This window comes from Bos indicus, chromosome 22 (genome assembly GCF_029378745.1).
Source record: "Bos indicus isolate NIAB-ARS_2022 breed Sahiwal x Tharparkar chromosome 22, NIAB-ARS_B.indTharparkar_mat_pri_1.0, whole genome shotgun sequence".
NCBI classification, from domain to species: domain Eukaryota; kingdom Metazoa; phylum Chordata; class Mammalia; order Artiodactyla; family Bovidae; genus Bos; species Bos indicus.
This window is the reverse complement of record NC_091781.1, coordinates 49741751-49769704: the sequence shown is the minus strand read 5'-3', so window position 1 is coordinate 49769704 and position 27954 is coordinate 49741751. Positions and strand designations below refer to the sequence as shown.

Genomic DNA, 27954 nt, shown 5'->3' with positions numbered 1-27954 from the left:
CCCTGTCCTTTCTCATACCCGGACCATCGGTATGTCTCACAACCACCACAGCCACCACCCTGGTGCTCCTCTGTTCACATCTCTCCCGGGGCGCCCAGTTCAAAGTCATGCTAATTTAATGGCCCAGCCTGTCCAGGTCCCTGTTGCCCTCTGACCTCCCCACCTCCCATCCTCCTCCTGCTCAACTACATCCCACCTCAGGGCCTTTGCACTGGCCATTCCTCTGCTTAGAACACTCTCCTCCTAGATACTCATGTGGCTCCCACTCTCCCATCCTTCCAGGTTTTCCTCATGTTTCAGTGAGGCCCACTCTGACCTGCCCCCTCTAGTTAATCCCTCTCCCAATTCATCCTGTCCCTTCTCCATGGTGTCTGTCACCTCCCAACACAGCATGTCCTCTGTCTACATCATCTCCCCAGACTGCTGTCTGCCTGTCCTCGTCAGTGCCTGGTGCACGGCAGATGCTCACGAGCGTGGAGAGAATGAATGAACGGCAGGTTATGGCGAGTGTCCGTGGAGGGAACAAATGTGCCCGCAGCGGGGGAGGCACCGTCTGGAAGAAGATGAACCGAGGAGGAGTCTCAGGTAGGACCAAACCCATAGGCTGTCCAACAGCCGTGTGGCCCCCTTGCACTGACTTGCGGTCACCTCTGCCCTGGCATTTGACCTGCTCTATGCTTACAATCATGGCTTCCCAGGTGGCTCAGTGGTAAAGAATCTGCCTGCCAATGCAGGAAGACCCGGGGTCAATCCCTGGTCAGGAAGATCCCCTGGATAAGGAAATGGCAACCTGTTCCAGTATTCTTGCCTGGGAAATCCCATGGACAGAGGAGCCTGGAGGGCTACAGCCCATGGGGTTGCACAGAGTCAGACACAACTGAGTGACTGAGTATGCATGCACGCGTGCTCACAATCATAAAATATAGAAAACAGGATCCCATTTTAGAGATTAGAAAACTGAGGAACGAAATGACTCACAGTCACATATGCGGCTCTCTTTATAGCCCCAGCTCCTGCCCTCCTCGACCCCCATCCCCTGGACCATGCTTTCCTGCAAGCAGCAGGCAGATAGTACAGTGAGGCCAACAAAGCCCACGGCTCCAGGTCCCTCTAGACGGCTCCGTGATGTCCCCACCCTTCTACGTTTTAGAGTAATGGCCTCCTGCATACGCCAGCAGTCTGGAAATCACCTGTGAAATATATTTCCCCCAGCGCTGGCTCGGAAACCATGTAAATCACTCGGCTTAATGGCCTCTGGGATTGTTCCCCGCCACCCCTCCCCAGCCACTCTGTGCCAGGGAATGTGGGGCCGCGGGGCACGAGGCAGGCAGAGCCCCGGTCATGGGCTCCTACAAGGCAGCACGCAGGGGTGCAGCAGCCTCAGGGAGCTCAGCAGCACGAGACGGATGGGGCCTGCCTGGAGCTTGCAGAACTGAGGCTGGATCCACATGGCCAAGCCTCTCCCCCATCCCTTGTCCTTGTTCCCCATCAGTGCTTGCTCTCAGAGAAAGATGGGTCCTGGTACTCTCCCTGGGGCCCCCAGAGCCCTGACTTGGGGTGGGGCGGGGGCACCCAAGGCCTCAGGAATGGCTGGGGACCCTGAGAGGACCTGTCAGACCTCCACCCCACCTCCCCCAGCCCGCCAGGGCCTGCGTCTCATCACCCCTCAGATGCTGCCTCGTGCACCACTCATGTGCGGTTATCGTTTTCCTGGCCTCACTTCCATTTCTTCCTCCCTGACGATCTCTCCCATGGACTGTGCGCAGACAGCTCAGGTTTGGGGAGGGGACTTAGGTGGGGCTGGGTCATCAGGAGGCAGGTCCTGAGACATGGGAGGGCCATGGAGCGGTCAGCAGTGCAGATGAGGCCCGAGAAAGTGTCAACACAGAGGGGCAGTCAGGAAGGGACAGGGCAGCCAGCTGAGGCAGCCGGGTGATCGCCCTGAAATCCCCCTGAAATGTGTGGCCGGAGGCTGCACGCTCTGGCCACTGGCCACATGTACAGAGACACCTGTGAACAGCTGGCTCCACGGGTACCAGGGCCAGGAGACTCCCCAGGACCAGTGCACCGGCCCCTACCCCCTTCCTCTGGAAGCCTCAGTTCTCCTTGCGGGCAGAGCAGGGCAGGGGGAGGGCTCCTGTGTTTACGTTCCTATTCTCTATGGCCATAGCTTTCTACCTTGGCTCATCTGGGGCAGTTCCGGAAAAATGCTGATGCCCAGGCCCTATCCCACCCAATTAAATAACACAGCCCATGGAGTCCTGGACCTCGCCTGCATCTCTCTCCCCCAGGAGGCAGTCCCCAAGCTGGGGCATCCGTTGTAAGAGAGCCCTTGCATGAGGTGGCCTCTGTCCTGTCACAACAAACCCAGGGCCACATGGGAGCCTGTCCTAGAACCTGTAAAAGCTGGTCCAGCTTAAAGAGACATAAGCAGCTTGACCTGTAGACACACCTGTGCTGACTCTCAGTTCAGCGAATATTTTGTGAGCACTTGATGTGTGCTAGCCTGAAGCTCTGGCCGACGACAGGTGGTCGTGACCCCCGCCCCCTCCAGGCATACAGCCTGGAAGGGGAAGCAGCAGGTCTATTGCAGGAAAAGAATAGGGGAGACTTCAGGGGCACCTAGGAAGCCCCTGAGCTGCCCAGGGAAGTCAGAGGAGGCTTCATGAAATAGCGACTGCCAGTCAAGTACTAGGAGACAGGCAGAGGCTGGCCAGACCACAGGTGGCGTCCTGCTTAGGGCTGGCAGGGCCCTGTGCAGCCCACCCAACCTCTCTCAGGCTTACTTCATGTTCAGTTCACAAGAAGTGCTTGTTAAACCTCTATGGAAGGAGATGGCTGCTGCCCTCGTGCTGTGCATCCTGAGGGCAGAGATCCCCCCCGGGCCTGTCACTACGCTGATCAGAAGCAGCCCCCTCGGCCATGGTCTTCCTAGCACCAGCTTAAAGGACAGGACAGAGGTGGGAGCTCTGCAGATGGGGTGGCAGGAGAGCGCCATCATCAGCTGCAGAAGAATGCATCACTCTAGAGGGTCCTGGGAATGCTGAAGACACTGAGGCTGGGAGGAGGAGGGTAAGCTCCCACAGTAAGCCGGAGAGGGCTAGGGTGGAGTAGGGAGAAACTGAGACAAGAAGGGCAGAGGGATGGGAGTGATGGAAGAGTGCAGGAGTGTGGGGTACCCTGAGGGTCCTGTGTTGGGGGCTCTCTGGAGGAGGCAGGCTGTAGAAGGACTGTGTGCAGCAGTGGCTAAGTGCCCAGACCCAAGTGCTGAGGTGTGAATCCTGCCTTCACCACTCACCATCTGTGTGATTTCAGTATCACTTGGCCTTGTTGAACCTCAATTTTTCTTGTCTGTGAAATGGGACTAAAAATGGATTGATTTCATTTGTTAGCATATGTGGAATACAGCACCTGGGGCTCAGATCACAGTGATTGATGATGTGGTTAAAATTACTTCCTTTACAAATGTTTCCTCAAACGTGAACACTCTCCCTTCCTCTCCCTTCCTTCTTCCTCTTGTCAGTCTTCTTGTCTGACCCTGAAACAGATCCTGCTTCCCCATGTTCTATCACTAACCCTCTTCTCGCTAACAAAACCCAAGTCTGCAAGAATCTCTGCCGCCTCCAGCCCCAAGGTGACCCCATCCTTAACTCAAGGGTAAATCCTGATTAGCTTGAGCCAATCACAATGTACCTTCCTGATTGTCAGTGATTGGTTTAGAGTGTACATGTGACCCAGTGCTAGCCAATGAGATGTGAGGGGAATTTGGCTAGGGGCTTCTGGTTTAGGTTTCCCAGCCTTCTTTTAAGAGGAACTCAGAGGAAACATCTCCTGTTTTACTCCTAATGTCTGGGACATGTGATGCCTGGAGCTGTGGCAGCCATCTTATTGCCATGAGGGAAGTTAGTCAAGGACAGACAGCCACACCAAAGTAAGACCAGCCAGGCAGAGTGCAGGTGAAGCCTTGGTCCTTGATGACAACCTATCCGTACCCACCTCTGGGTTCCCTGTCAGAGAGTCTAACCATGATGAAAAAAATTAATATGCTAGGATTGCCAAGGTGTGTACAGAAGCAGCCTCTTTTCCTAGCAGCCATTCCTTGGACTCAGCTTTTGAAGTGTTAGTAGTTAGCTCAATGCCTACTCCTGGAAGGCCCCTACAAAGTGAGCACAGAGCTGGGAGTCGGGGGAGGCACAGGGTTGGAGGAAAGGCCCACAGGAGTAGGCAGCAATGATCTGGAAGGCTTCTTGGCTCAATACTCAGGCTGAGCAGGCCAGTCTAAAATAGGGACACAGCCAGGAGGCAGAGAGGCCAGAGTTCCTACTAGGACTTGCAAGTGGCTTGGCCTGGCTGGAGTCTAGTCAAAGAGCTAGTAGCCAGAGACCAGAGCCAGCCCAGGAAGGCCCCCAAATGCTAGGTGAGAAGCGGAGCTCTGCCCACAGCAGGTTTCTGGAGTTCAAGGTCATAGCTAACCCTCAGTGAAAGACACTAGAGCATGCCTGGCAGGTCCAGGAAAGGAAGGGAAGACGCCTGAGTTCTCACCATGCCCACCCCAGCCTCTGCTCACAGGGAGAAAGGAGAAATGCCCATCTGGGAGAGCCCCCTGCATGGAGGCCTGTTCTGCCAGCTCACTTCTCTTTTCCAATAAGTGAAGTTGGGGGCAGGGCTGAGGTGGGTTGTTTTGTTGTTTGTTTGTTGGAACCAGTGGCAGCACCAGGCCTGACCTTTAAGGCTTCAAATATAGCATTTCAGGCGATGCAGGAGGGAGGAGAACATGCACTGAGCGGGGAAGTTACCAAGGCTAAAATGCCACATCAGCCACGTCAGGCTGGAAACCTGCAGCAGGGTCAGGGGTCTCTACCCATCTCAGAACACCCCAGCCCATTCATGCCCACCTGGCAACAAGGTGTCCTTCCCAAGGGTCCCCTGAAAGCCTCGCTGACTCTAAGATGGCACAAGGGTACCAACAACGTCTGCCCCAGAGAAACACCAGGAACTGGGGTCCCACACCACAGGCACCTTGCTCCGTGGGGTTTGCCAAGGGAGGCCTCAAATCGCTCCCATGTCATGTCAAGGATGTTTTTATTTAAGAGAATCATTTGTATATCTTGGTGCAAGGATGGCTGAATGGGTGGCACCCTTTGGGCAGCCTGCACTGAGCCCCACATGGGAGCCTGGGCCCTGCCCACAGACTGTGTGTAGCCAGAGGAAATGTGGGGCCTGAAGGCTCCTTCTGGTACTCAGATGTCAATTTCTCTCTCTGTACAATGGAGGCATCTAGGTTACCAGGGGATTCTGTGGCTGGGATATTCCTTCCCAAATCAGGGACTCAGGCAAGGCCCATCATCTGCCCAAAGAGACTGTCGTGCCAGGCTCCCTACCCTCACAGCCCCTGTAGGCGCCCCAGACCTCTGCAGAAGCCTCCCAAGATACCTAGGCTGCTGGGGCGTCCAAGCACTGACAATATACAGGCTTTGAGAATGCCAGGAAAGCAAAACTTGCAGTTCTCTTAGACATCACAACCCATCAGCTCAGGGCCCACATATCCCAAAGGCCAGCACCCAGCACAAGACACCCAGACTGCCTTGCTTACGAAGACCCAGTAGGCAAAAATTCATCCTTGAAAAGAAGAGCTTTGCTGGAGGCATCCCAAATAGAGGAACATGCGGGCATCATCAAGTCGAAGCTTTTATACCCGAATCATGCCTGCAGCTGACTGTACAAATGTCTTGCTAAGAGCGAGAACCCCAAACCCACAGCAGATGCTTCACGGGAGGCCAGTCTCCCTCCCTTCAGCGTGCAAGTGAGCAGCACCCACTCCTAGAGAAAAACACGCCAGGCCAAGGTCACACAGCAAGGGTTTCCACTCTGCCTGAGCTACGACCTCCACTCGCTCCCCACACCCCCATCCAGATTCCACCTGGGAAAGGCTGTTAGCAAAGATGCTGCGCTTCACAAAGGACTCACCAAGCTTCTCAGAGTCCCAAGTCCTGTGGTGCATCTAAATAACCATTCGATTTGCAAAAATTTGAATTACAAGGATGCAGCTTCTGTGTGTTGCCTTTGCAGACTGTCAGCGAGCCAGTTGGTAGATGATCAAACTTCCCAGCTCAGCCTTAACTCAGGCTGTTCTTGACATAAAAGTTTGCACAACACTGGTCCTGACAACCGGGCTGCTTTATTTCCCGCTGCCAGCATTTGCCCAGTGGAGTCCTGGCATTAACCTCAAAGGCGGGTGCAGAAGGTGGGCATTGGGAGCGCATTCTGGGTGCAGAGATAAACCATACATATGTGCACACTTCCCTATGCACACTCACACAGAAGCACACACCCATATTCACATTCACAGGCACACACTAACACCTGTGTGCACACATGCGCGTGCATGTACACACAACCTGCACATATGCATGAAGCACACACACGGGCACACATTCACATGCACCCACACAAGCACACCTTCATATACAAATGGACACTCTCACAAGTGTGCACACACGTGAATATATCCAACAAATGTGCACAAACACACATAAAAGCACAAATATATAGATACTTCCATACATAAGCTCACATGTGCACACAGGCCACAGCCGTGCACACAGGCCACGGCCAAGCACAGGAGAAAGGACCCAGAAACCACAATGGAGTCTCAGAGCCTGGCTGGGTGGTAGGCGCCATGGGCAATGGGACAGGTGCCTAGCACTTGGAGTACGGGCCCAGCTGGACTGAGAACGCTCAGAGATCCAGTAAGAATCCCCTGCCTTTGTCATTCATCCTTCATGACCTTTCACAGCCCAACCCAATGAGGCAGCACAATCAAGGGAACCTTATTTTACAGACAAGGCCCAAGACCCAGAGAAGGTGAGGAAGCTCGCAAGGTTACAGCTGGTGAGAGGCGTGGCAGAACTTCTGTATGTGTCTAGAGGGGGCTCATTCAGGAAGATTCGTCCAGCAGGGAAGGAAGGCACCCAGGCAGGAACAAGGTGCCCAGGGTCTAAGGGGAGCAGGAAAGAGAGACAGAGGGGGTGACTTCTCCTCCTTCTTACCCACCTCTTTCTCCTTTGTTTAATGAGTCACTTCCAAGGTAGGGAGAGATGGTTAATAATCAGCGGCAAAGACTTCCGGGACCCCTCCCTCTCAGCTAAACAATTAGGCTGATCACAGCTCAAAATGGGTCAGTCTGAGAAGCCGCTTCCAGACACCCAAGGTGTGACCAGAGGCCAGTATGAGAGGCGCGGGCTCCTCACACTGGGGAAGTGGGACTCAGGCTGGGGTCAGGCCTCCCACCATAGCTGGAGCAGAGTGTGCAGAGGAGCAGGAAGATTCTGGACCTGTCTTCTTAAGGCACTGCCAGTGTCAGACTCAGAAGAGCCATAGAAAAGAGGAAACTGAGGCCCAGGGGGGTGGATGAGGCTGTCCAAGGTCACCACAATGCAAGCTGCCAACTGAGAGAATCGGGTTGGGACTGCCTTTGACAGAGGCCCCCAGGACCAGGCCAACACAAGGTTGGGGATCCTTAGGTTCCCCGTGTTGAAGATTTCCCTCCACGTAACCCCAGGTACACAGGCTTTCCTGCTCTGTAAGGCCAGATCCTTCATAGGCTCAGTCATCGGCACCAGCAGTGGCCAGGGGCCCAGCAGGCTGGACTAGCCCCAGGAAGAGGGGGCCCAGGTGAGGAGGGAGGGGAAGTAGGTGATCCTTAAGCAGGACCTAGGCCAGAGACACTAAACCAACTGCTTGAGTCCCACAGTGGCCAGTGGTCGTGCAGGGCTTGGCTGAGCGCTGTCCCAGGTCCTGCTTGTGGACCTAAATGACAGCATCCTTGAGTCCCTTGTAAGCCCCCCAGGGGCAGCTCGATCCACATGGCCACCTGCACCACCAACTCCTCCCCTTAGCCACAGGCAGCTCGGGAGGCTCTTCGGGTTACACAGGACAAGAGAGGGAGGGAAAGGAAAAAAACTAAAAACCACACATACACCTCCCTCTGGGAATACGAATATTGATTCTGTAGCTTCTTGTTTAGACAGTAGGCACCAGGAAAAAAAAAAAACCAACCTGACACGAAGAGAGGCTCCCCCATTGGTTGAAGAGATGCAGCCAGCAGTGGGAAGGCCCCCCACCCTCATCTTTAGAGCACCCCAGGCCCTGGTGCCCCTCCCCAGACCTAAGGCCCTGAGCCCTCACTTAAGGACAGAGGTCACCTGTTCCCAAGGCAGATCTTGAATCTGGAAGCCCATGAGGATGGAACTGGGTAGGGTGGGTGGGTGCTGGAAGGGGAAGGAGAAAGAGACCACTCCCAACCCACAGACAGCAGCACCCTCCAAGGGAGGGAGCACGCCACATGCCTGCCTGCTTTGACTCCCAAACCTCCAGCTGCCCCTTGAACAGTTTCTTAGCAGATAGAACCCTGGCTCCCCAGCCCCCTAGGCCTCACATGTTCACACAGCATGAAAATGCAAGCATCTATTAAGGTCCAAGACCTCGGAAGTCCCCTCAGGCTTGAAAAAACTGCCGTGGCCCTAGAGCATCCAGCCTCAGGTTTCCATGAACAATCCCCATCCCGTTCACCCCTGACCTTTCCCTCTGGAACTATACTGGAATCTGGAGAGGGAGATGGCATCTCAGAGTCTTGAGATGAAGTCCCTCTTGCCTATCCCTCCATGACAGGCATGCCTGGCACGTGACTCAAAGCCCCGAAAAAGGAAAATCCTGCACTGGGAAGGGGGAGGGGGGCGCTCCACGATCCCCTGTGTACAAGTGGGAGGGGGTGGAGGTAGGCACAGGGGCCTTGAGCACTGGGCTGGCAGGGCCCTGGAAGGCCCCCTCAGGGTTGCCTGAGACCCAGAAGAGAACCGAGGGACAGAGCAGGAGAGGTTACCGCTGGGAGCCGAGGTGTGTTTCATGTGTCTTAGGCCTCTTCATTTTCTCCCAAATACCCAAGTTTTGCATCTCCATCCCAACTTCCTGGGCCCACTGCCCAGGTGTGCCCAGCCTCCTGGCAGGGCACCAAAACATCTGAAAGATTAGTCCTCTCCCTGCCCTGGTCCTTATGGGGCTTTGGGCAGGTTCTTCCATCTTTCTGAGTCTCAGTCTCCCCATCTGCAGGATGGGCATGACCATGGGGTCTGAGGTCAAGGACGTAATGTGAATAAGGGGCTTGGCCCAAGCTCAGTGAGGGGAGACCACCAGTGGCCTGGTGACATTCCACCTTTAGTCAAGGTGGGCTTCAGGGAATGAGGGAGGCAGCCCAGTGCTCTTCCTCACAGAGATGATATCTCTGGTAGGTGGCTACAGCCTGAGCTAGTGGCACAACCCAGAGACCTCCGGAGAGTGTGGGTGTAAGACCCTGGAGGAAGCATCTAAACCCCTGAGAAAAGCAGCAGTGATGAGGGGACAGCATAACAAAGCAGAAAGACAGGGAGGTGCTTAGCCCATGGGAACAATGTGGAAAGATTGGTGGGTGGGGGCCCAGCATGCTGTAGCATCAGGGGTAGATGTTAATGTTATCAACAGCTGCCAGGACTCCCACCTGTGCCAGAACACTTTCTGCCGCCAGAGGTGATACCCTCTCCCATTAATTCTCACCATTAGCCTCTTAAGCAGATTCTCTATTATCTTATTTGGGGAAACAGAGGCAAGGTCACCCCAATGGAGAAGGTCAGATCTGGGGACCAAAGCTTGAGCCTTCGGGACCCACACCTGACACCCACCATGTCCCCAAACTGCCTCCTCCCGAGAGCTGGCTGACCCCTGCACACTGCGGGGGGTTGGGGGGGGGGGCGCGGAGAGGGTGGCACCAAGGGCTCACTCCACTTGTGAGTCAGTCTCTCCTTGGAGCCTCCAGTGTGCCGGAGACTCGGGAGGGAGATTCACCCGCACACTAGGAGGGGGCTTGTCTTCAAACAGGCTACTCCCGCCTCAGGGCTCAGCCTGGCAGAGTTGACCCAATAAAGGTGACTCCTGGGGGTGGACCACAGCCAAGGGTCCCTCCACCCCAAATCGAGAGCGCTAGGCGAGATGAGAGCCAGTGGGAGTGGCAGTAGATCGCGAAGCCTCGCCCCCTCCTGCTTCCTGCAAAAGCCGTTGGCAGGTTGTTGGGGAAACGGGGGACCCAGATGTGTGCTGTTGCCTCCCTCTAACAGGGGGAGCCACAGGGAGGTGAAGACGTGGGCTCGGAGGCCCAGACAGACACACGTCACCCACCATTAACCGTAGCTAGACTGACGCATGCCCCATTGTGGGCACTCGGGTAAAGGAACATGTACCCAGCTGTCATTAATCTGCTGGGGGGCCCAGACCCCTCGGGATCCCCTAGAGGAAGGGAGGTGCAGGCCAGCACCATCACTGGGGAGGAGTGGGACTAAGAGGATGCAGCCAGTGGCTCAGCCCGGACCTCATGGAACAGGATACAGAGAAACCCAGGAGTGCCGGAGAACAGGGGACCGCAGTCCAACAGAGATGACAAAGGAGGTGGGCAGGGCAGGGTGGCCACAGAGAGATCAGAGGGATGGGCAAGGAAGTGGAGGGAGGGGTGGGAGACGAGATGAGAGACCAATGGAGGGGGCAGGGGAGGGGGAAGGAGACTGACAGAACTGGGAAAGGAAAAGACACCGGAGAGGCCAAGCCGTGAGGGCCGCCCCCAGCCAGCAGCAAACAGGGAACAGGAGGAAGCAGGTGAAACGGGCAACGTGTGCTCCGACTCCATGTGCCCCACCTCAGCCCAGACACACGAGGGCACGTATACACACACATGTACTTGAGCACACGTGGCCTTGGCCTTGTTTGAAAACCAGATCCAGGTCCAGGGGAGGTGAGAGGGCACCTCCCCCGCAAATCAAAGCCATGTTCTCCATCCAGCAGTAACTCCTCTGCCCTCCTCCATCCAGCAGCAGCCGGGGTCTGCTTTGCCGGGTGGGCAGAGACCCATGTTGCCAAAGCGACTACAGACCCAAACCCACGTTTGCTTAAAACCCAGCAGCTTGCAAAGCTGGGCCCTGTCACGCTGCCAGACACTAATGAGGAAATGACTTTCGCGTCAAGGGCCCTCTCCACTGAGGGGCTGTCACCCTAGGGCCGTGAGGCTGAGGGTCCCACTGCCCGCCACAGAAAGCCACCTGCACCTGTATGGAAGTCGCATCCTAGCCGGGCCACGCTAACCGGGGAGAGTTCACACAGGCCACCGGCCGGAGCAGCCCCAGGGCAGCAGCCTCAGCCTTTCCTGTCAGTTCAGCAAAAGTCCCAACTCCAACTAAGCCCGGTCATGCAGGGGGCTGGGGGAGGGACCCTCACTCAACTCCCTCCCCTTCCTCCCTCCAAGGATCAGTGGGCGTCGACATCTGTGGGACCAGGGCAGCTGAAGGGCGCTGGCTGTCACTGCCAGCGCCGCGTGTCGTCGCACCATTAGTCCCCTCCCCCTGGACCCTCAGAGCCGCACAGCCCCCAGCCCACTCCACTCTCATTCTCTAGTTACGGTTTGCAAGACATGTCCCAAACCCTCAAATCAGCTCCAACTAGATCGACAGGAAACAAGCATCCAGCTGGAAACGTGCCGCTGTCATCACACCCGCCTCCCCATCTTCTGACTGGGGACAGAGGGACAGGTGTCCGCTCCGGTCAGGGTCTCACAGGTGTAAAACGCAGGCCCAGCAGCCATCTGACCCACTGCAGGTCACAAGGAGAGGCAGCAAGGTGGGAAGAGGTGAAAAGAGACATCTACTTAAACCTTCACTCAAAGAGCTACATATCAGCCCAGGGGGGAAAAACAGTTGTGTCTTGGTTTTGAGGGGAAGAAAGAACAGCAACAAAAAAATAATGCTTTTGTTCTTTTTAAACATTGGGGCTGAAGTTCATTTTCATCACAGCAAATGAAAGACAATAACGCACCCACAAACCCTGAACTTCCATATGATTCTCTTCTACCTGCGCACACCCCACATACACACACGAAAAATCCAGACGGCTGACAGAGGACACGTCCGTGCGGCACCTGTAATTTGCCTACTGATCACCCGCCTGAGCACAGCCAGGCTGTGCAAAGAGAGAAATGACAAGACAGAGAGAGACTCGGGCAAAGCCTTTCCTGAGTTTTGCTTTTCTTCATCTGGGAGAGCCTACAAGCCAGAGTACGCAATACCGGGGGCCCCTACCCTTGGGCAGAACTGGTCTAATGACGCAGAGCCAGTCTTGCCCTTTCCCCGAGGCCAGACCCTGCCCTCGCACCCCCTGGCCACTAAGCAGCCTGGTTACTCATTTCCCCAAATCCCAGTGTGGCCAACTGGGTGCAGGAGTCCAGGGACAGGTGGTTCCTCGGACCCAGAGACACGTAACAGACAGCAAGGTGGTCACCGTACCCCTAAGCCACAAGGGTGTTTAGGCACCGACATACGGCTGGACCACGGTGCCCACAGACAGCTGCTCTCCTAAAGGCCACACGCACTGAATATCCATTCCCAACCCCAGACACATCTGGCCAAGCTGGCCCAGAGGAGGATGCCCGAGTTGCCAGGCTCTCAGGAAGGGAGAGAAGGCTCAGGACCACGGAGGACCAGCGGAAGCTGGCAGGGCCACGAGCTGCTATTACCTTGTTGGCAGCAGCAGCAGGGGCAGGCCGGGGGGGCCTCCCTGTCATTCACCCTCTGCCTCCACTCTGGCACCTTCACCTCCAGGGGACCTTTCCCCTAGGTGTAGTGGGGGGCGGGCGGGCAGAAGGGACACTGACCCCCTGAGGTGCTCGCATTCTCTGCATCCAGCCCTGCTTCTCAAAGGAAAAAGGCCAGCGAAGACAGGTGTGGAGGGATCCCCCACCTTTGGATCTAAAGCGCCAGCTTCCTATCGGAGAGGAAGCCTGAGCCAGACGCGGGGCTGCGACTCCGTCGGGCAGGGGGTCTCTGGCCGCTCCTTCACGCAACCCCAGATCTCCCCTGTCACCCCGACAGCTCCAAGGCAATCAGCTGGCAAGCTCGGACCCCCCACCCCCATCCCACGAGATCTCCCTCTGCGCGGTTTGGGGGATGGGAGGGAGAAGGGGCACCGCTGGGAAGTTTCGCGACGCAGCCAGAAGCTCCGGGACCCCGGCTGCCCGCCCTCTGGGCTTAGGGTCGCTGCCCCCGGGCGCAGCGGGCGGCAGGACCCGGCGCCCCCGCCCCGGAGTGGGACGCGGGCCGGGGACTGGGGGTGGGTGCGAAGTGGGGATCCGGGCTCGGCCGGGGTCCCGCGGCGGGCCGAGGCCACTTACGTGTGCTGCTGAGGAAAGCTGTAGGCTGAGGCGCCGGGGGCGGCGAGCAACGGGAGCAGCAGCAGCGGCGGCAGGAGCAGCGCCAGCGGGCGCGGGGGACCCGCCGCCGGGCGCCGGGCGCCGGGGCCGAGCCGGGAGCCGCGGCTGGGCCATCGGAGCGCAGTCCGCGCCGGGTCGGGCCGAGAGGCGCCGCAGGTCCGAGCCGGCACCGCCATGTTTCCATTCAAGATGCGGCGCCGCTGGGAGGGGGGGCGGCGGCGGGTTGGGTGTGTGTGGGGGGGTGACGGGCGGCGGGCTGCAATCGCCTCTCCTCGTCCTCCGCCTTCTTCGCGCCGGCCCTCCAGGGCTGCCCGAGCCGCAGCACCTCTGCGGGATGCGCGCTGCGATCTCTCCGCCGCGCCGGCTCCAAGCGCTCTGAGTGCCGGGTCCGGGACCGGCGCTCAAATAGCGGCCGCCGCCAACCTGCCGGCGCCGCCCTCCCCCGTCCCCGGCCGGCCCGCCCCCGCGCGCCCCCGCCGCGGCCACGCGCCCGCCGGTGCCCGCGCGCCCCTCGTCCCCGCGCCGCCCTGAGCCGGCCCTGCTGGCCCGCGGGGCCGAGCCGAGCCCGGGCGCGCGCGTCCCGCGCCCCAGCCGCGGTCCGAGTTCCCGATGTGCGCCCTGCCGCACGCCTCAGATTGCGATGCTCCTCGCCGCCGCACTCGTGGGAAGAGTCCCCTGCAGGCGCGTGTGTGACCCTTCTGGGGGCTCGACCTTCAACAGGCTTAAGGCCTGGAGTCACAGGTTTAATGGTGGAATGGCAGGCTTCAGCAGAGACCGCTGTAGAAGGCAGAGGAGCTGAACTCACACGGCCAGGGGCTCCAACTACCTTCAAGAGTCCCCTTGGCGGGGATTGGGTGCCGAGGTCCTGAGAGAAAGAAAAAATCCTGAATGGAAACCAGGTCCTGTTATGTGGGGCTGGGAATGGCAAGATACAGCCCTATGCAGCCGTTCATTTCACTTCCCTGGGCTAAATGGGCACTGTGAGCAGGACAGCCCCAAGTCCCAGCCCCCAAGGCTTACACAGCCTCTATTTAAACTTCTCCAGTGCCAGTAAGCTCACCCCTGCACAGTCCAATCACTTCTGTCCTGGAGGCTCCTGGCTCTTCCCTGCTGCTGGGAGAAGGCTGGGCTGGTGTCAGTCCTGACTCTGCAGCTTGCCAGCCTCTCAGAGCCTCAGTCTCTTCCCTTCTGAAGGCTTGTGTGAGTGCCCAACCCCACCTCCAGGATGAAGTGAGAGTGGGAATGAGTTACTTGGTAAACTGAAACACTCGTGATTGGGAGAGAGCATCCCTGAGATTCCTCTGAAGTTGCCCTGGGACCCTGCTCTGCCCTTGGCACAGACAGACAGGATGAAAGAATGCTCCCTGCCAGCCGGGAACAGAGCAAGACCCCCTAAGCAGTAACTGCCCACTGATTCTGTGCCTAGTATTAGGACTGCAGGCCAGTAACCACCTGAGCAAGAGCCCCTACTTTATCGTAGCTGAGTGAGTCGAGTCTCCCATCACCTACTTACTAGTCAGCCTAAAGAGGATTTGTAGTTGAGGGGGAAGAGTGGTAACGCCTGAATTGAAAAAGGCAGAGCTTCCCCTCTCACCCCGAGAGCAGCAAGCAAATAGGGCTCAGGATGACCTTCATGTGTGTGTGTGAGTTGCTCAGTCGTGTCCAACTCTTTGCAACCCCATGGACTGTAGCTCGCCAGGCTCCTCTGTCCATGGAATTCTCCAGGTAAGAATACTGGAGTGGGTAGCCATTCCCTTCTCCAGGGAATCTTCCCAACCCAGGGATCAAACCCGGGTCTCCTGCATTGCAGACAGATTCTTTACAGTGTGAGCCACTAGGGAAGCCCATAACCCTAACCCTAACCCAGGACAATCTTTACTTGGCTCCTTGTTCCTGTCTGGGCTCCCCCACCCCTGCCTACCCTCACAAGCTGGGGAGACAGCTTTGGAGTATCCTCTTCCCTGACTTGTGTGAGTCTTCAAGGGCCAGACTGGGGCTTGCCATAGGTCCCAAACATGTTACCAAAGGAAGGTGGTACACTGAGCCTCAAACTGCTGATAGGCCCAGAGGCTGGGGAACAGGAAGGATATAGTGGACTCTGGGAGGCCAAGCCAGGCCAGTTCTATGGAGGACAAGCCAGACATCTGATTGTACCAGACATCCCCACCCCAACCTCTGGGCAGGGCAGTCCTTTCTGCTGGACAGATGGTGGGGTGAGGAGGGCTGTGCCTCACAGAAGAGTCAGGGAGATTGAGCTAACCTAACCAGCCCGCTCCCAGCCCCTCCTACTGATAGCTGTCTCTAGCATCTCTATCTCCCCCATACCTAGGGAAGGGCTGGCCCGTGGTATCCTCTCCCATTTGTTTGCTGGATAAATGCCTGGATCTTGGCCCCAGGGAACTGGCACAAAAGGCATCACCTCTCCTAGTGATCACCTCTCCTGAGTGCCCTCTGGGGTTAGGTGGGCCCTTCCTAAAGCCAGCTCTGCAGGGGCAGAGTGAGAAATGTCGGGGACAGCGTCCCTGCCCTTTGACACCAGGATGGCAGCACTATCCCCAAAGAGTACCCAGGTCTTCAGGTACCTGTGCACAGGCTGGGGGTAGCCAGTGGGCACTGGTAGTTGGGCATTTCAGTTCCAGCCTCCACAGATGTGCCCCTAATTGAGGCCGCTGGTGCTGAGGGAAAGGCGGGAGATTTTGGTTGACAGGCCGTTAAAGGAAGACAAATAAGGAGGGAAGGTAATTAAGAGCAAACGGGTAGTAAGAGTTTCCACACTCCAACTTCTGAGGCTCACAACATCCTCAGTCTCCTGGTGGCTGCCTTCAGCCACAGGTTAAGATCATGGGAAGAAAAATCAAGGCTTTGCAGGGAACAGGGGGACCTCTGGGGCAGGAACATTGGCGGATTTGGCAGCAAAAGCCTGGGGCTACCCATTGGGCCAGAGGTGCCTGTGCTGAAAGATGGGGGGTAGCAGGGACAAGTGAAGCTGTAGCCAGCAGACAGTGGCAGGGGGCCTGGCAGGTGCTGGTTCTACACGTGGGCCGAGGGGGAAGTCGGCTTAGCAGCCCATAGGAGATTGAGAGGTCTTTATGGAAAACCTACTGTATGGTGCTGGAGAAGACTCTTGAGAGTCCCTTGGACTGCAAAGAGATGAAACCAGACAATCCTAGAAGAAATAAACCCTGAATATTCATTGGAAGGACGGAGGCTGAAGCTGAAGCTCCAATAATTTGGCCACATGATACAAAGAGCATCATCAAGCCGACTCACTGGAAAAGACTCTGACACTGGGAAGGATTGAAGGTAGAAGGAGAAGGGGATGACAGAGGACAAGACGGTTGGATGGCATCACTGACTCAGTGGACTCAATGGCATCACTTGCTCGATGAGTTTGAGCAAGCTCCGGAAGATGGTGAAGCACAGGGGAAGCTTCACCATGTTACAGTCCATGGGGCTGCAAAGAGTCGGACACAACTGAGAGACTGAACTGGACTGAACTATGTTGCAAGCAAGTCCTGAGGGACGTGGAAGCCTGTCAGGAATGTCCGGGACACCTGGGGCAGCAAGATTCCCCATTTCAACCTGCCTACCTTCAGCCTCCCTCCCATCATCCTTTTGCGGCTCCATAAGCTGGTGGGTTGGAGGGCTCTTGGCTTTCTTAGAGTTTTATCCCTGGAGTTCCTTCTGCCTGAAACACTCTCTCTCATCTTCACCACTTGAACCCAGAATGTTTAGGAACCCATCAATACCACTTAACGCCAGGAAGCCTTCCTGGACCTCCCCTTAACTAGACAGGTTTCCCCACCCCAGTCCCCACTCTCCTTTCCCCTCCCCTTGCCACACAAACATGCAGCAACTTCTGCGTTGGGTTCAGAAAAACACCTGCACCCAAGCTAGGACCCAAGTCTCCCTTGACCCTGTCACCCTCCTAGGGCCCCACACAGAGCCTGACCACTGGGAGGGCATTGGAGGTGTTGACATAAGGACTGTCTTTTTTTCTGACTGCACAGCATGTGTGATCTTAGCTCCCCAACCAGGGATTGAACCTGCACCCCCTGCATTGGAAGTGCAGTCTTAACCACTGGGATGCCAGGGAAGTCTCGGCATAAGGACAACTTTTGAGTGGCATATCCAGGGGCCTGGGGCTATAGCCAGGAAGAGTGGTCTGGCATGGGCATAAGGAGTGTCAGGTTTGGCATCCGGTGTTGCAAATCATATAGGGAAGTTACTGTGCGTCTCTGAGAACTTTATTTCTTTATCCATACAATGGGTGATATGATACCCACCTGGCCGGGATGGTCTAAAGACTCAAAGCATGTATAACACCCTAAGGGCAGAACTTGGTACTTAGCAAGGGCTTAATGAAGGCAAACCACAGAGAGACTCAGGCAACCCTGAGAAGGGTAGGTCCTAAATGCTGACAGGCAGGAAGACTTCTTGGAAAAGGAGGAGGGATTCCAAGTTGACCTTGCAAGATGAACAGGGTCTTGAATACTAGGGTGGGAAGGACCTGTCCTCCTGAGCCCCATTGACCCAGCTGTGCCTCCACTTGAATCAGTGGAGGTGGCCCTGGCCTTGGCAAGTGTCCTTCTGTGATAGGACGCCATCCCCACCTCCTCGAGCCCCATCGATGTGCTTGTTCTCTTCCCTCTTTGGGCTGCACTCAGTGGTTCCCAAGGGCTCCCAGCCAGGACACACTCAGGTATGGGCTGCCTGCCAGTGCTCACACCTGCAGGCTTCTATAGCTCATCCACTAATTCCTTGGGGACATTCAGAGACGTGATGTTTCCACTAAATGCCCCTGCCTGAGCATGGTCTGCACAGCGTGGCCGCTGGATGCAAGCAGAAGGGGAACCCCACTTTCGAACCATCAAGGACTTCCCTGGAAATCTGTTGGTTAAGAATCCACTTGCCAATGCAGGGGACACAGGTTTGATCCGTGGTTCGAGAAGATTCCATGTGCCACTGGATATCTAAGCCCGCATGCTGCAACTGCTGAAGTCCATGCTCTAGAGCCCGTGCTCGGCAACAAGACAAGCCACCACAATGGGAAGCCCGCACACCTCAACTAGAAAGTAGCACCCACTCGACGCAGCTAGAGAAAGCCCGCAGGCAGCAATGAAGACCCAGTGCAGCCCAACGTAAAAATCAATTAATTTTTTTAAAACATTTGTCAAATGCTTAAAAAAAAAAAAGCCATCCAGTATCCTCACACCATTGACCTACTGGCAGCTTAGTGCCATATATTGTGATAAATTGAGGGGGCTGGTGTTTAATGCTTTCAGGCAGTGTAGGCCATCACCACCTGCACACCAAAGTTAGACCAAGTTCCGGACTGTAGACTGTTGGAGCCTATAGGATCCTCTGTCAGAGAGAAGGGGAAACTGAGGCCCAGAGAGGGGAGGAGACTTGCCCCTGGACACTCAGTGGTCAGTGCAGATCAGGACATGGAGCTCTGAGTCTGGGAAACCAGGTAGATGGAAGAGGTTCTATCTATCCTCGGCCCCTGGGACCTCCCCGACTTAATGGAGCAATATGGTACATGGGAAAAATACAGTTAATACCTCAAGCCAGGCATAACTGTGTCATGTGGGTGAAACAGAGAGTGTGGTCACTCTGTTATGAGGCCTTGGTGGTCAGGAAACCCTTGCCAGGGGAAGGGGCCTTGAAACTGGCACGGAAGGACAGGGTGGGAAGGATGGATGAATGGCTGGAGGTAGGCGAAAGGGCGGCCCTAGCAGAGAGTCTGAGCAAACACCTGAGGCAGGACTGGGCTGAATTTGTGCAGGGACCAATGGGGAGGCTGCCTGCTGGGGCCCCAGCTTCTTCCTCACTGCACCTCTTCACTAATGGGGAGGGAAGAACACAGCACCCACCCCTGGGCGGGGAGTTCCTCAAAGAGGCAGGGAAACGATGGCATGGCTGCATGGGCAGCCTGGGGCCAGGCTAGCTCAGAGGTGACGATGAGCCAGGATATCAAGAAGCCTTTAACCCCTGCATCCAGGATGCAGGACCCTGGGTGGCCTCACCCTTGGAGAAGGACCACTGGTTGAGTAAAGGGAAACACAGTGTCACCTGCCCAGACTTGGCTGCCTTTGCAAAACTTCAGTCCTCTCAGCTCAGGCACGAGTACCAAGCTGGGGATGGGGACAGGGTGAGCACCTGCTCCTACCAGCAGCATTTGTCTTGATGGTCTGCATCCCCACCAGCAGCTGCCATGGACAGTCTGGAGTTTTCCTCAGAGAGCTGTGGTCTACCTGCCCATTTTACAGATGAGGAAACTGAGGCTGAGGGAAGGACAGGGCTTGTCCCAGGGTTACAGTGAGCAAAGAGACTCAGGCCCAGACTAAATTCGAGACTTGGTCCTCTGTGTCTGCTCCTAGGCACTGGGGCCCTCAGAGTCCTCAGAACCCCTGGTGGGAGGACCCCTGACCTGAACATCTTCCCCGGGGGAATGAGGGGCCCCTCAGCGCCACCCCTGTGTCCTCTATGGCAGGGTATATGTGGCACAGAGGCCAGATGCTGGGTTCGCCCCCCTCCCTGGAGGCCCTCATCCCGCTGTGGCAAGAGAAAATGAGGACAAATAAAAGAGAGAAATTCTCCCCTCGGAAGAGCATTAGATGTCTGAACGACTTCCAAATAAATAAAAGTCTCCTCGGAGCCCCCGGCCAGCACTGACAGCAGCTCTAACTCTCCACAAGACGTGTTTTTCTGCCTCCAGGTGGGAGTGAAGAGCGTCAACGGTGGGCGAAGTCAGGCTCTGAGGAGTTGGCCTTCCATCACCGCCTAACGCCCCATCAGCGCCTTGGCGGAATGGCCACGGCAAATTGCCTTCTCTGATAGCCGCCCCTCCAGGCCCTCGGAGAGCAGAGACAAGCCGGCGCTGGCCTCCCTCACCGGGGCGGGGAAAGAGCCTCCTGGTCAGTTTGTCCCTGCGCATTGCCAGGATCAAGTTGACTGTAATTCTGCGAACCACCTGTCCCTAACCTGCTTGTTTTGCAAATGAGGAAACTGAGGCACAGGGGGCTTTGGAGACCTGGTGAATGAAACCAGCAAGCCAGGGAGGTGTCTCCGAATGAATTAGGAATTAGCTCTGCTCAATGCAAAAGTGGAGCAAGAAATATTTCCTGAGAGGGGGTGCTCCGAGGGAGGTCCTTACTGCACACCATCCATCTCCCCCTCCGCAACCGTACAAGTTGGGTGAAGTGGCAGGAGAGATCAAGGCTAGACCGCAAGAAGCACTTCCCCAAGCAATCGGCTAGGGAAACACCCAGAGGAAAGTCTTCAAATCTTCCGCTTCTTCTGCTGAAAGCATCTCTTGGCTGTTGCCCACCAACCCTTTTGAGGATTAGCCTCTGCTCAGTGGTTGAGGGGAGGACAGGACCTGGTTCCACCATCACTTAATTTAACTGATGGCTGCTGTTCCTGTGAGGGGCAGTTAGCACTTCATTTGTTGAGCCTGGAAGACAGATGAGGCTGTGTTCTTCGATTATTGAAAGAAGTTGACGTTGTGGGAGGTGGCGGCAGGGCCAGCCAGTAAGGAGCGACATGTGGTGAGAGGTGAGATGGCCCAGAGGCTGCCCCGCCCCATTTCATGAGGTCCCTGCCTTCTCAGGGGCGATGCCAGCACTCGGACCCTCCCCTTGAGAGTTCCTCAGACACCAAACAGGGAGGAGAAGGGAGGTCTTCTGCCGAGAACCAGTCTAGCTTTTCTCATTAGTGCAGGTTATGGGTGCTTTGGGCTTCCCTGGTGGCTCAGCAGTAAAGAACCCGCCTGCCAGAGCAGAAGACACAGGTTCGATACCTGGGTGGAGACGATCCCCTGGAGAAGGAAATAGCAACCCACTCCAGGATTCTTGCCTGGGCAATCCCATGGACAGAGGAGACTGGTACACTACAGTCCATGGGGTTGCAAAGGACAGGACACGAGTTAGCAACCAAACAGCGACAATGGGTCCTTCCACTCCCCGAATCAGGGCTCCATTGCAGCCCTTGCCACTCTTCCTGGGTCAGGGCCTTTGCGATCTCATCTCTGGGCCTGAGGTGAGGCAGGGACCAAGGAGGAAGGAGGCATGGACTCCTTCCCCACTGGTTGGAGTGGCCTGAAGATGGAGATCCTGGAGGATCCCCTCTGAGTCTGGAAATGTCGTCCCGGAGGCCAGACTATTAGCTTCAAACACAATCCCAGTGTTCTTCCGATTCAACAACTACCCAGGCCCTGGGGGGAGAAGGGTATTTTCCAGCCCAGTTCCCTATGAAATCTTCCCTGGCACTGACCAAGGGGGAATATGGGAGCCACTAAGATCTGCAGAGGAAGGTCATGCTGGATTGGAGGCTACTTTACTGCCTGGGGGGTGCAGGGGAAGCCAGAGACACTCAAGACAGATGGGCCCAGACTTGGCAGGAGCCAGGCCGAGAGCTCCAGTCCCTCAGGCCGCACAAAGGGGCAAAGCAGACAGGACTGGGTGGGGGCATGCTCATACCTGCTCCTCCATCACCCCTACCTGCACGAAGTAGCACCAGGCCAGGCAAATGAAGGGAGCATCTGGTCTCGATGGAAGGTACAGCCTGTGAGGTGCAGCATGAAACAGGGGCTGGTCTAGGAATTGGTGGACAAGTAGAGCAGAGGCTGACCTGAGACCACTGTACTCTAGGTGGGCTAGCTAAGAGAGAGACATTGCTACCCAGAAGGTGTGGGGTGGGGACAGAGAGGTTGTTTAGGGAACAAGTGCTATGGGTGACCATGGCTTGCAAGAATTCTGGCTCCCTTCCCAACTGGACCCGGGGTCTAGGCAGGTATGAGGCACCCTGGATGTCCTAGAGATAATCAGGCCCCAGAATCTCTTTCAAAGAACAGCAGGACGTCTGTAGAGCCCTCACTCTCTTTTATATATGGGCAAACTGAGCCTCAGCAATGCTCTGGGCTGGGCCTAGTGAATAGTGACATCTCTAAGACGAGAACCCAAGGCCTTTGGGTCCTGGCTTGGGGCCATTCATGGTCAGAGCTGGCCCATGTTCCTATCTCCACTTGCTGATGAGGGGCCAGTATGGTGGTCGGCATAGCAAGGGAGATACTAGGACACATACAGGCAGCAGAGAGCCCCTCAGGGGCCTAGAGACAGACCCTGGAGGTCAGAAAATCCCTAAGTCAGAGCCAAGCCCTCTTCCTGCAGAGGGAGGCTACAGAGAGCTTTGCTGGGCCCCAGGCAGACAGAAGAGGATGCTGGGGAAGCTGCACCCGGGGGGCCAGTGAGAGTCCAGAGGAGGGTGAAGAGGCTTCTGCCTGATCATCTTCCCACCAGCTGGAAGGCCTCTCCCCCACACCTACTGCTGCGGCCTCCCTGAGCCCAGCCTGGCAGCGCCAGAGCACCATCTTGCTGAGGTCTTAATTTCTAAACGAGTGAGGAGGAGCTTTGGAGAGGCAGAGGCGGATGGAGAGACTCGCTGAGAGAGACAGAGAGAGACCTCGGGAAGGATCAGGATGTGGACTCAGCAATTTGCAACAAGCCACTTAGGTCTTGCCTGAAAACCCAAGCCAGCTGTCATCGGGTGGCTGGGAGCAGGCCATAGACAGGAAACACTGGTGATGAGTCAGGCCTGGGACAGGGCTGGGGGATGGTGCTTATATCTGGGGAACGGGTCGGGGGAGTGGGGTGGGGGGCAGGAAGGGAGCGGGAGGTATGTCAGGCATGCGCAGGGCCCTCGGAAGAGAGGACATTATCAAGTGCTGACTAAATAATGATAATGACTAAATGACTATGTAATAATATATCACCTCCATCATGCTGGGGTCTGGATGGGAGTCATATGACCCCTGCCAGTCCTGCAGGTGTGAGATGGGAGTGAGATGGAGCCTGCCCTCACACCTCCATACAACTCCCTCTCAGGTTCCTCTGCCAGCCATATGTCTCTGCTGGGACTGAAGATTCCCCATAAGCCCAACCACTCACTGCCCCCCACCCCATACACACACCATAGCGATTCTGCTAGAAACTCCAGGGTGATGCTGCCCGTTCTGGCTGACCTCAGAATCCTGGCCTTGCTGCTCTTCTAGACAGCTGGACATGTCTGGAATCTCCTCACCCAGGTTCTGCCAACCCCCTAACTCTCTAGACGTGCTTTGACCTCATGGACAGTCTTGCAGCAGCTTCCTGCAAAATAGGCCCTGAGAGAGCTCCAACCACCTCCTACCCACTGGAGTCCCCCTACTCCCAGCATTCCCTGGAGACTAAGAACCTTATGTTTACTATACAGAGGAAAAGGACTTACCCAGGTCATTGTGGCTTTCCTGTGATTTCCAAAAGAGACTGCTTGATGTTTCCTCCAGAAAGTGAATGAGAATCATAGCCCCTGTCACTGATCCTTCCCCCACTCAGCTTCTTCTCCACTACACAACAGGCACGGAGCCTAATTTTCATAGTAGCCTTCCAAGAAGACAGCATTATGCCCCCTGAGTGGATGAGAAAACTGAGGCTCTCGTGGTTCCGAGTGAATTGTTCCATCTGCCTGGGAAGCGGTGAAGATGAGATCTGACTCCCAGTCCAGCTCCTCCTGGGTTGAGGCATGAGCAACACATTGTAATCTTTAAAAAAAGCTTTTTTAATAAGTCCATCTTATCTCAGTACGCAAAGCTATGCACAAGGCATGCAAAGAAGCACTTCCCGCCCACTCCCAGGGTGACAGTGCAGTCTTTGGGTTTGATCACCATCTAAAAGGCCTCCTCTCTTTTGCTTGTACTGAATCTCTTTGCTCTGCCAGCCCTGCCCAAGGTATCTCCAGGCAGAGCTTACAGAAAACACTTGGGGATCTGTTCCCACACAGCCCATGAGCAGACCTCGGATCCTGTGGATCAGGCGGGCCCCCTGCCTCATGAGGGCTTCCCAGGTGACTCAGTAGTAAAGAATCTGCGTGCCAATGCAGGAGACACAAGAGATGTGGTTTGATTCCTGGGTCGGGAAGATCCTCTGGACTGGGAAATGGAAACCCGCTCCACTATTCTTGTCTGGGAAATCCCATGGACAGAGGAACCTGATGGGCTACATACAGTCCGCGGGGTCACAAAGAGTCTGAGCAACAGAGCACTCACGCAGCCCTGCCTCATGCTGTCCGGTTTCCCTACAGGGGTCCCCAGGCCCCACAGAGATGAACTGTTGAATGCACGGGTCAAGAACTGCTTTCTGCTGCGGGAATATGGGAAAGCTCCCTAGAGATAAAGGAGAGGACGTTCCGAGTGAAGGCAATATTGGAGAACTAGTAAAAGGTTCGAAGGTAGAATCTGCTCTGGGGAAAGCCAACGATGCGTTTAAAGTCTGCTCTGTTTCGAGCAGTGAGGCCTCTCTGTGATGGAAGAGCCCATTGCACTGGAGCAGGAAGGCCGGGAAGCCGGGAGGCGGGGGGCAGGGCTGGATACAGGCAGCAGCCGCAAATCATGGGAGAAACGTCCCATGCGCACAGGGTGGAAAGGACAGTCATCCAGAGCCTTGGCCTGATTCATGGCTGGGAGGCAGCGGACATCCACTGGGCCTGGGTGACCTTGAGTTCATTACCCACCATCACTGCACCTCAGTCTCCTTGAAAGTAAAATGGGCTCAATAAGTCCCCTCAACTTCCTCTCAGAGCTGCTGGGGTGGGGGCGTTGATGCTTTGATGCTGAGTCAGAAGCATGCACAGAAGGGTTCCTTGCATGGTGCCCTCCAGGTCCACAGAAAGAAGGGGAGCAGTAGTGCCCCGCCTCTACATTCTCCACCCAGAGGAGCCTGAGACCAGGCCCAGCACACACCAAGCTGGGGGCAGGACTCGGACCAAAACACGCCGCAGAGTGATGGGTCGGTGAGACTGGGACAACAGGCAGAGGTGCACCAGGAGAACTCGGTGGCTGTGGAGAATGTGACAGTTAGGGACAGGAGGGGGTGGCCTGGGTCAGCCTAGAAGCTTGTCTTTCATTGGAGAGGTCCCAGGAAGGATCCCAAGGACAAAACTGATTTGCCCATTAAATGATTCAGATGCAGGCAGCCGCCAAGCACCTGGGAGGTGGTCCACTGAAGTTTTGGGAGCCTCTTCCAGGACACTGGATTTCTAACTATCTTTTTAACCAAAAGGAATTCACTTTAACATAAATTTGATCAGATCCCCCATTTCTGACAGATTGAAGTGGGACTGCTCTGATGGAGGATAGCAGGGGTGGGGGGCCCCAGAGGTTCCCAGTACAGAGTTGGGGTGCACACCCCATGCCAAAGGTCAGCATAAGGAGGGACAGGAGCAGGGCACAAGGCCTCAGCTCCAAACAGGGTCTGGACTCATTTCTACCCTCCTTGGACGACCTTGGGAAGCCCTTTCACAGCCTCAGGCTCTCATCCGCAGAATGGGCACCACTTAGTACCCTTGGCCTCAGTTGCACTTCCCCATCATCGCTTGGGGGCTATTTATTCATGGTCCTGAAGTGCTGAGGTCTTAGCTAACTCCTCTGCCTCCTGGCTCGGCTAATTGGAATCACTTTCCCCCTTCTCCTCTGCCTCTCAGTAAATTATGCGAATTGCCCCAGTCAGAGGCCTGGGTGATGGACAGTCCTGTCACAGCAGCCTAAGTGTTTAGAGAGCAATTGTTCCAGGGAAGGCTGCCGTTCCTCAAGCCGGTGCTGAGCAAGGTGCGGTGGGGGGAGCCAGCCTGGCTCTTCCCCGGGCGGGCGGCGGCCCCTGCTCCGCCCCAGCCCAGACACCAGAGCCTGCTCCACCCAGCCTGCCAGCCACCGGCTCCCAGTACGTTATCCTTGTCATAACAATCAGAGCAGCCGAGAGGTATTGCTCTTAAACCCTCAACACACATTTTTATAACCTTTCTGTTTAATAAGAAAGAGACAGCTCCAATTAGCTAGGAATATTCTGCAGAAATGGGATTATTTTAAAAGCTCTGGCAATATTATAAAATAGCTTCAGTAAGTGAACAGCTGTTGCTGGGCCCCGCCTGCCATGCGCACTGCGCCTTCCCGCACCCTCTCACCAAGCAGGGGGGCCTCTCCCCCCTCCCCAGACGCCCCGGAGTCCCTGAGAACTCTGCTCTGGCTGGCAGTCACAGACCCCTCTTCCGGCAGCGGGATGTAAGCTGTGAGATGGGGGAACCCGGCATCCCCTGTTCCAGGCTAGAGGAGATGGGTAGCTTAGATCTGTGTCTCGGTTTGACCATGGCCTTGCTAGAGTCCTGCCTTCCGGGGGAAAGCCTGTGTGGGACATCACCTCTAAAGGGCTGCCGGCCCCTCACTGTTGCCCCTTGACTTGGACGTGCCCCCTACAGTGACAAGACTCCCACCCACTGCTAAGGTCTTCCCAGCCTCTCCGTGTCCCCAGTCAAGGTGACAGGGCAAGGTTACCAGGCAACCCGGGTTCCAGTTACTGTGCATTTTCTGAGTCCACTCTGCCCAAGCCCCTCAGGGCCAGGTAAGCATTTTATCAAAGGGTTCTCCACTTCTCCTTCAGCTGGGGCCAGTTGCCATCCCCCTCTTTGGACCTTCCTCCATCTCACCCACAGCCTGCCACTTTCCTTCTCTCCAGAAGGAATCTTCTATTTCTTTGCCCACCCCAGCTGGCAGCTTTATCAGTAACAGAGTCTAAGCCCCTAGAGCTGTGGGCAGAGTTATGGGGGTCCTTTCTCCTTCTCTCCATGTCTGTTGGCAGAACCCTGTAGAAAGGGGTTCTCAGCTCGCTCTCCCTAAGCTCTGGGGTTATAGTGTATCCACAGCTCCCACGTGGGTAGTCAGCCCCATCTGGGCAGAGCTTGATGCCGCCCCTTTCCTGGAGCCGGCTTAGCCTCTGTGGGGAGGATCGAGGGGTAGGGGCCCTGGTCCTCTTTGGCCTCCTGGGCAGAGTGGCAGAGGGCTCTATGTCCCTGCCCCCACTGTCTGCTTGACCCTTAATCCACAGCAGTGATCCCCATAGTACCAGGTCCCCCTCAAGGTTCAGGGTGAACAGCAGGTCATGTCTGAACATCCTCCAGGGAAGGTTAGAGTTGGAAGGGACCTCAGAGTTTGGCCCATGGAGCTTGTCACTGTATGGCTGGGGAAACTGAGTCCAAATGAGAGAAAGATTCAAGACTATGTTCTAAGGATGGGAGGCAGGACCCAGGCTGTCTGCCTCAGCCCTGACGTTTGACCTTTGTGGGCCCTGACACAGCTGGTGGTGGGGATTTGAACCCTCAGTCCTGGTCTGATGGGATGGAATGGACCCCGCCTCGATTGCTCAGGTGTCCACAAGCAATACCCTCCCCTCTCTGAGAGTCAGGAGCTCAGTGAGACCCTGTCTCTGAAGGCAGGACTCCTGAGACGGGGGGCGGAGGGGGACAGTGGTGAATGGGACACTGGAGCAAGCTGCTGGGCAGAGTCGGGGTGAAGACTGGGCCAAGAGGTCCCCAGGTGCCCACTCATCCCTCCTGCCATGTCCCCTCCAAGCCTGACCAGAGTGTGGGGTTTCAAGAAGAAGCCTCGTGTCCAAGGGAACACGCACACCATGGGCCTCTCCCAGTACTTTGGCCCCGGCCTCACCAGGCCCAGGTCTCAGGTCACTGCCTGGGTAATAGGAACAATTTGGGGGCATCCTTGGGAGGAGACCACAACCCAGGAACTGCAGCGTGATGCAAATGCACCATGTGCTAAATGGGAAAAAATGAATTTTACACCCAGACAAAGTGAC

The 27954-nt window shown here is 56.2% G+C and overlaps 1 protein-coding gene across 11 annotated transcripts in view; it reads right to left on the bottom strand.

Moving 5' to 3' along the window:
- CACNA2D2 (calcium voltage-gated channel auxiliary subunit alpha2delta 2) overlaps positions 1 to 13714 on the bottom strand; it is a 140260-nt gene extending 126546 nt beyond the window's left edge. For 5 of the 11 annotated variants that reach the window (XM_070776652.1, XM_070776656.1, XM_070776655.1 and 2 more), the window contains exon 1: positions 13238 to 13713. In XM_070776652.1, the coding sequence (XP_070632753.1) occupies positions 13238 to 13452 (215 nt within the window). In that variant the 5' untranslated portion in view covers positions 13453 to 13713. Of the gene's footprint in view, positions 1 to 13237 lie in introns of all 11 variants that reach the window. The other 6 variants (XM_070776650.1, XM_070776651.1, XM_070776653.1 and 3 more) reach the window with 2 other exon arrangements.
- Between the last annotated feature and the right edge of the window lie 14240 nt (positions 13715 to 27954).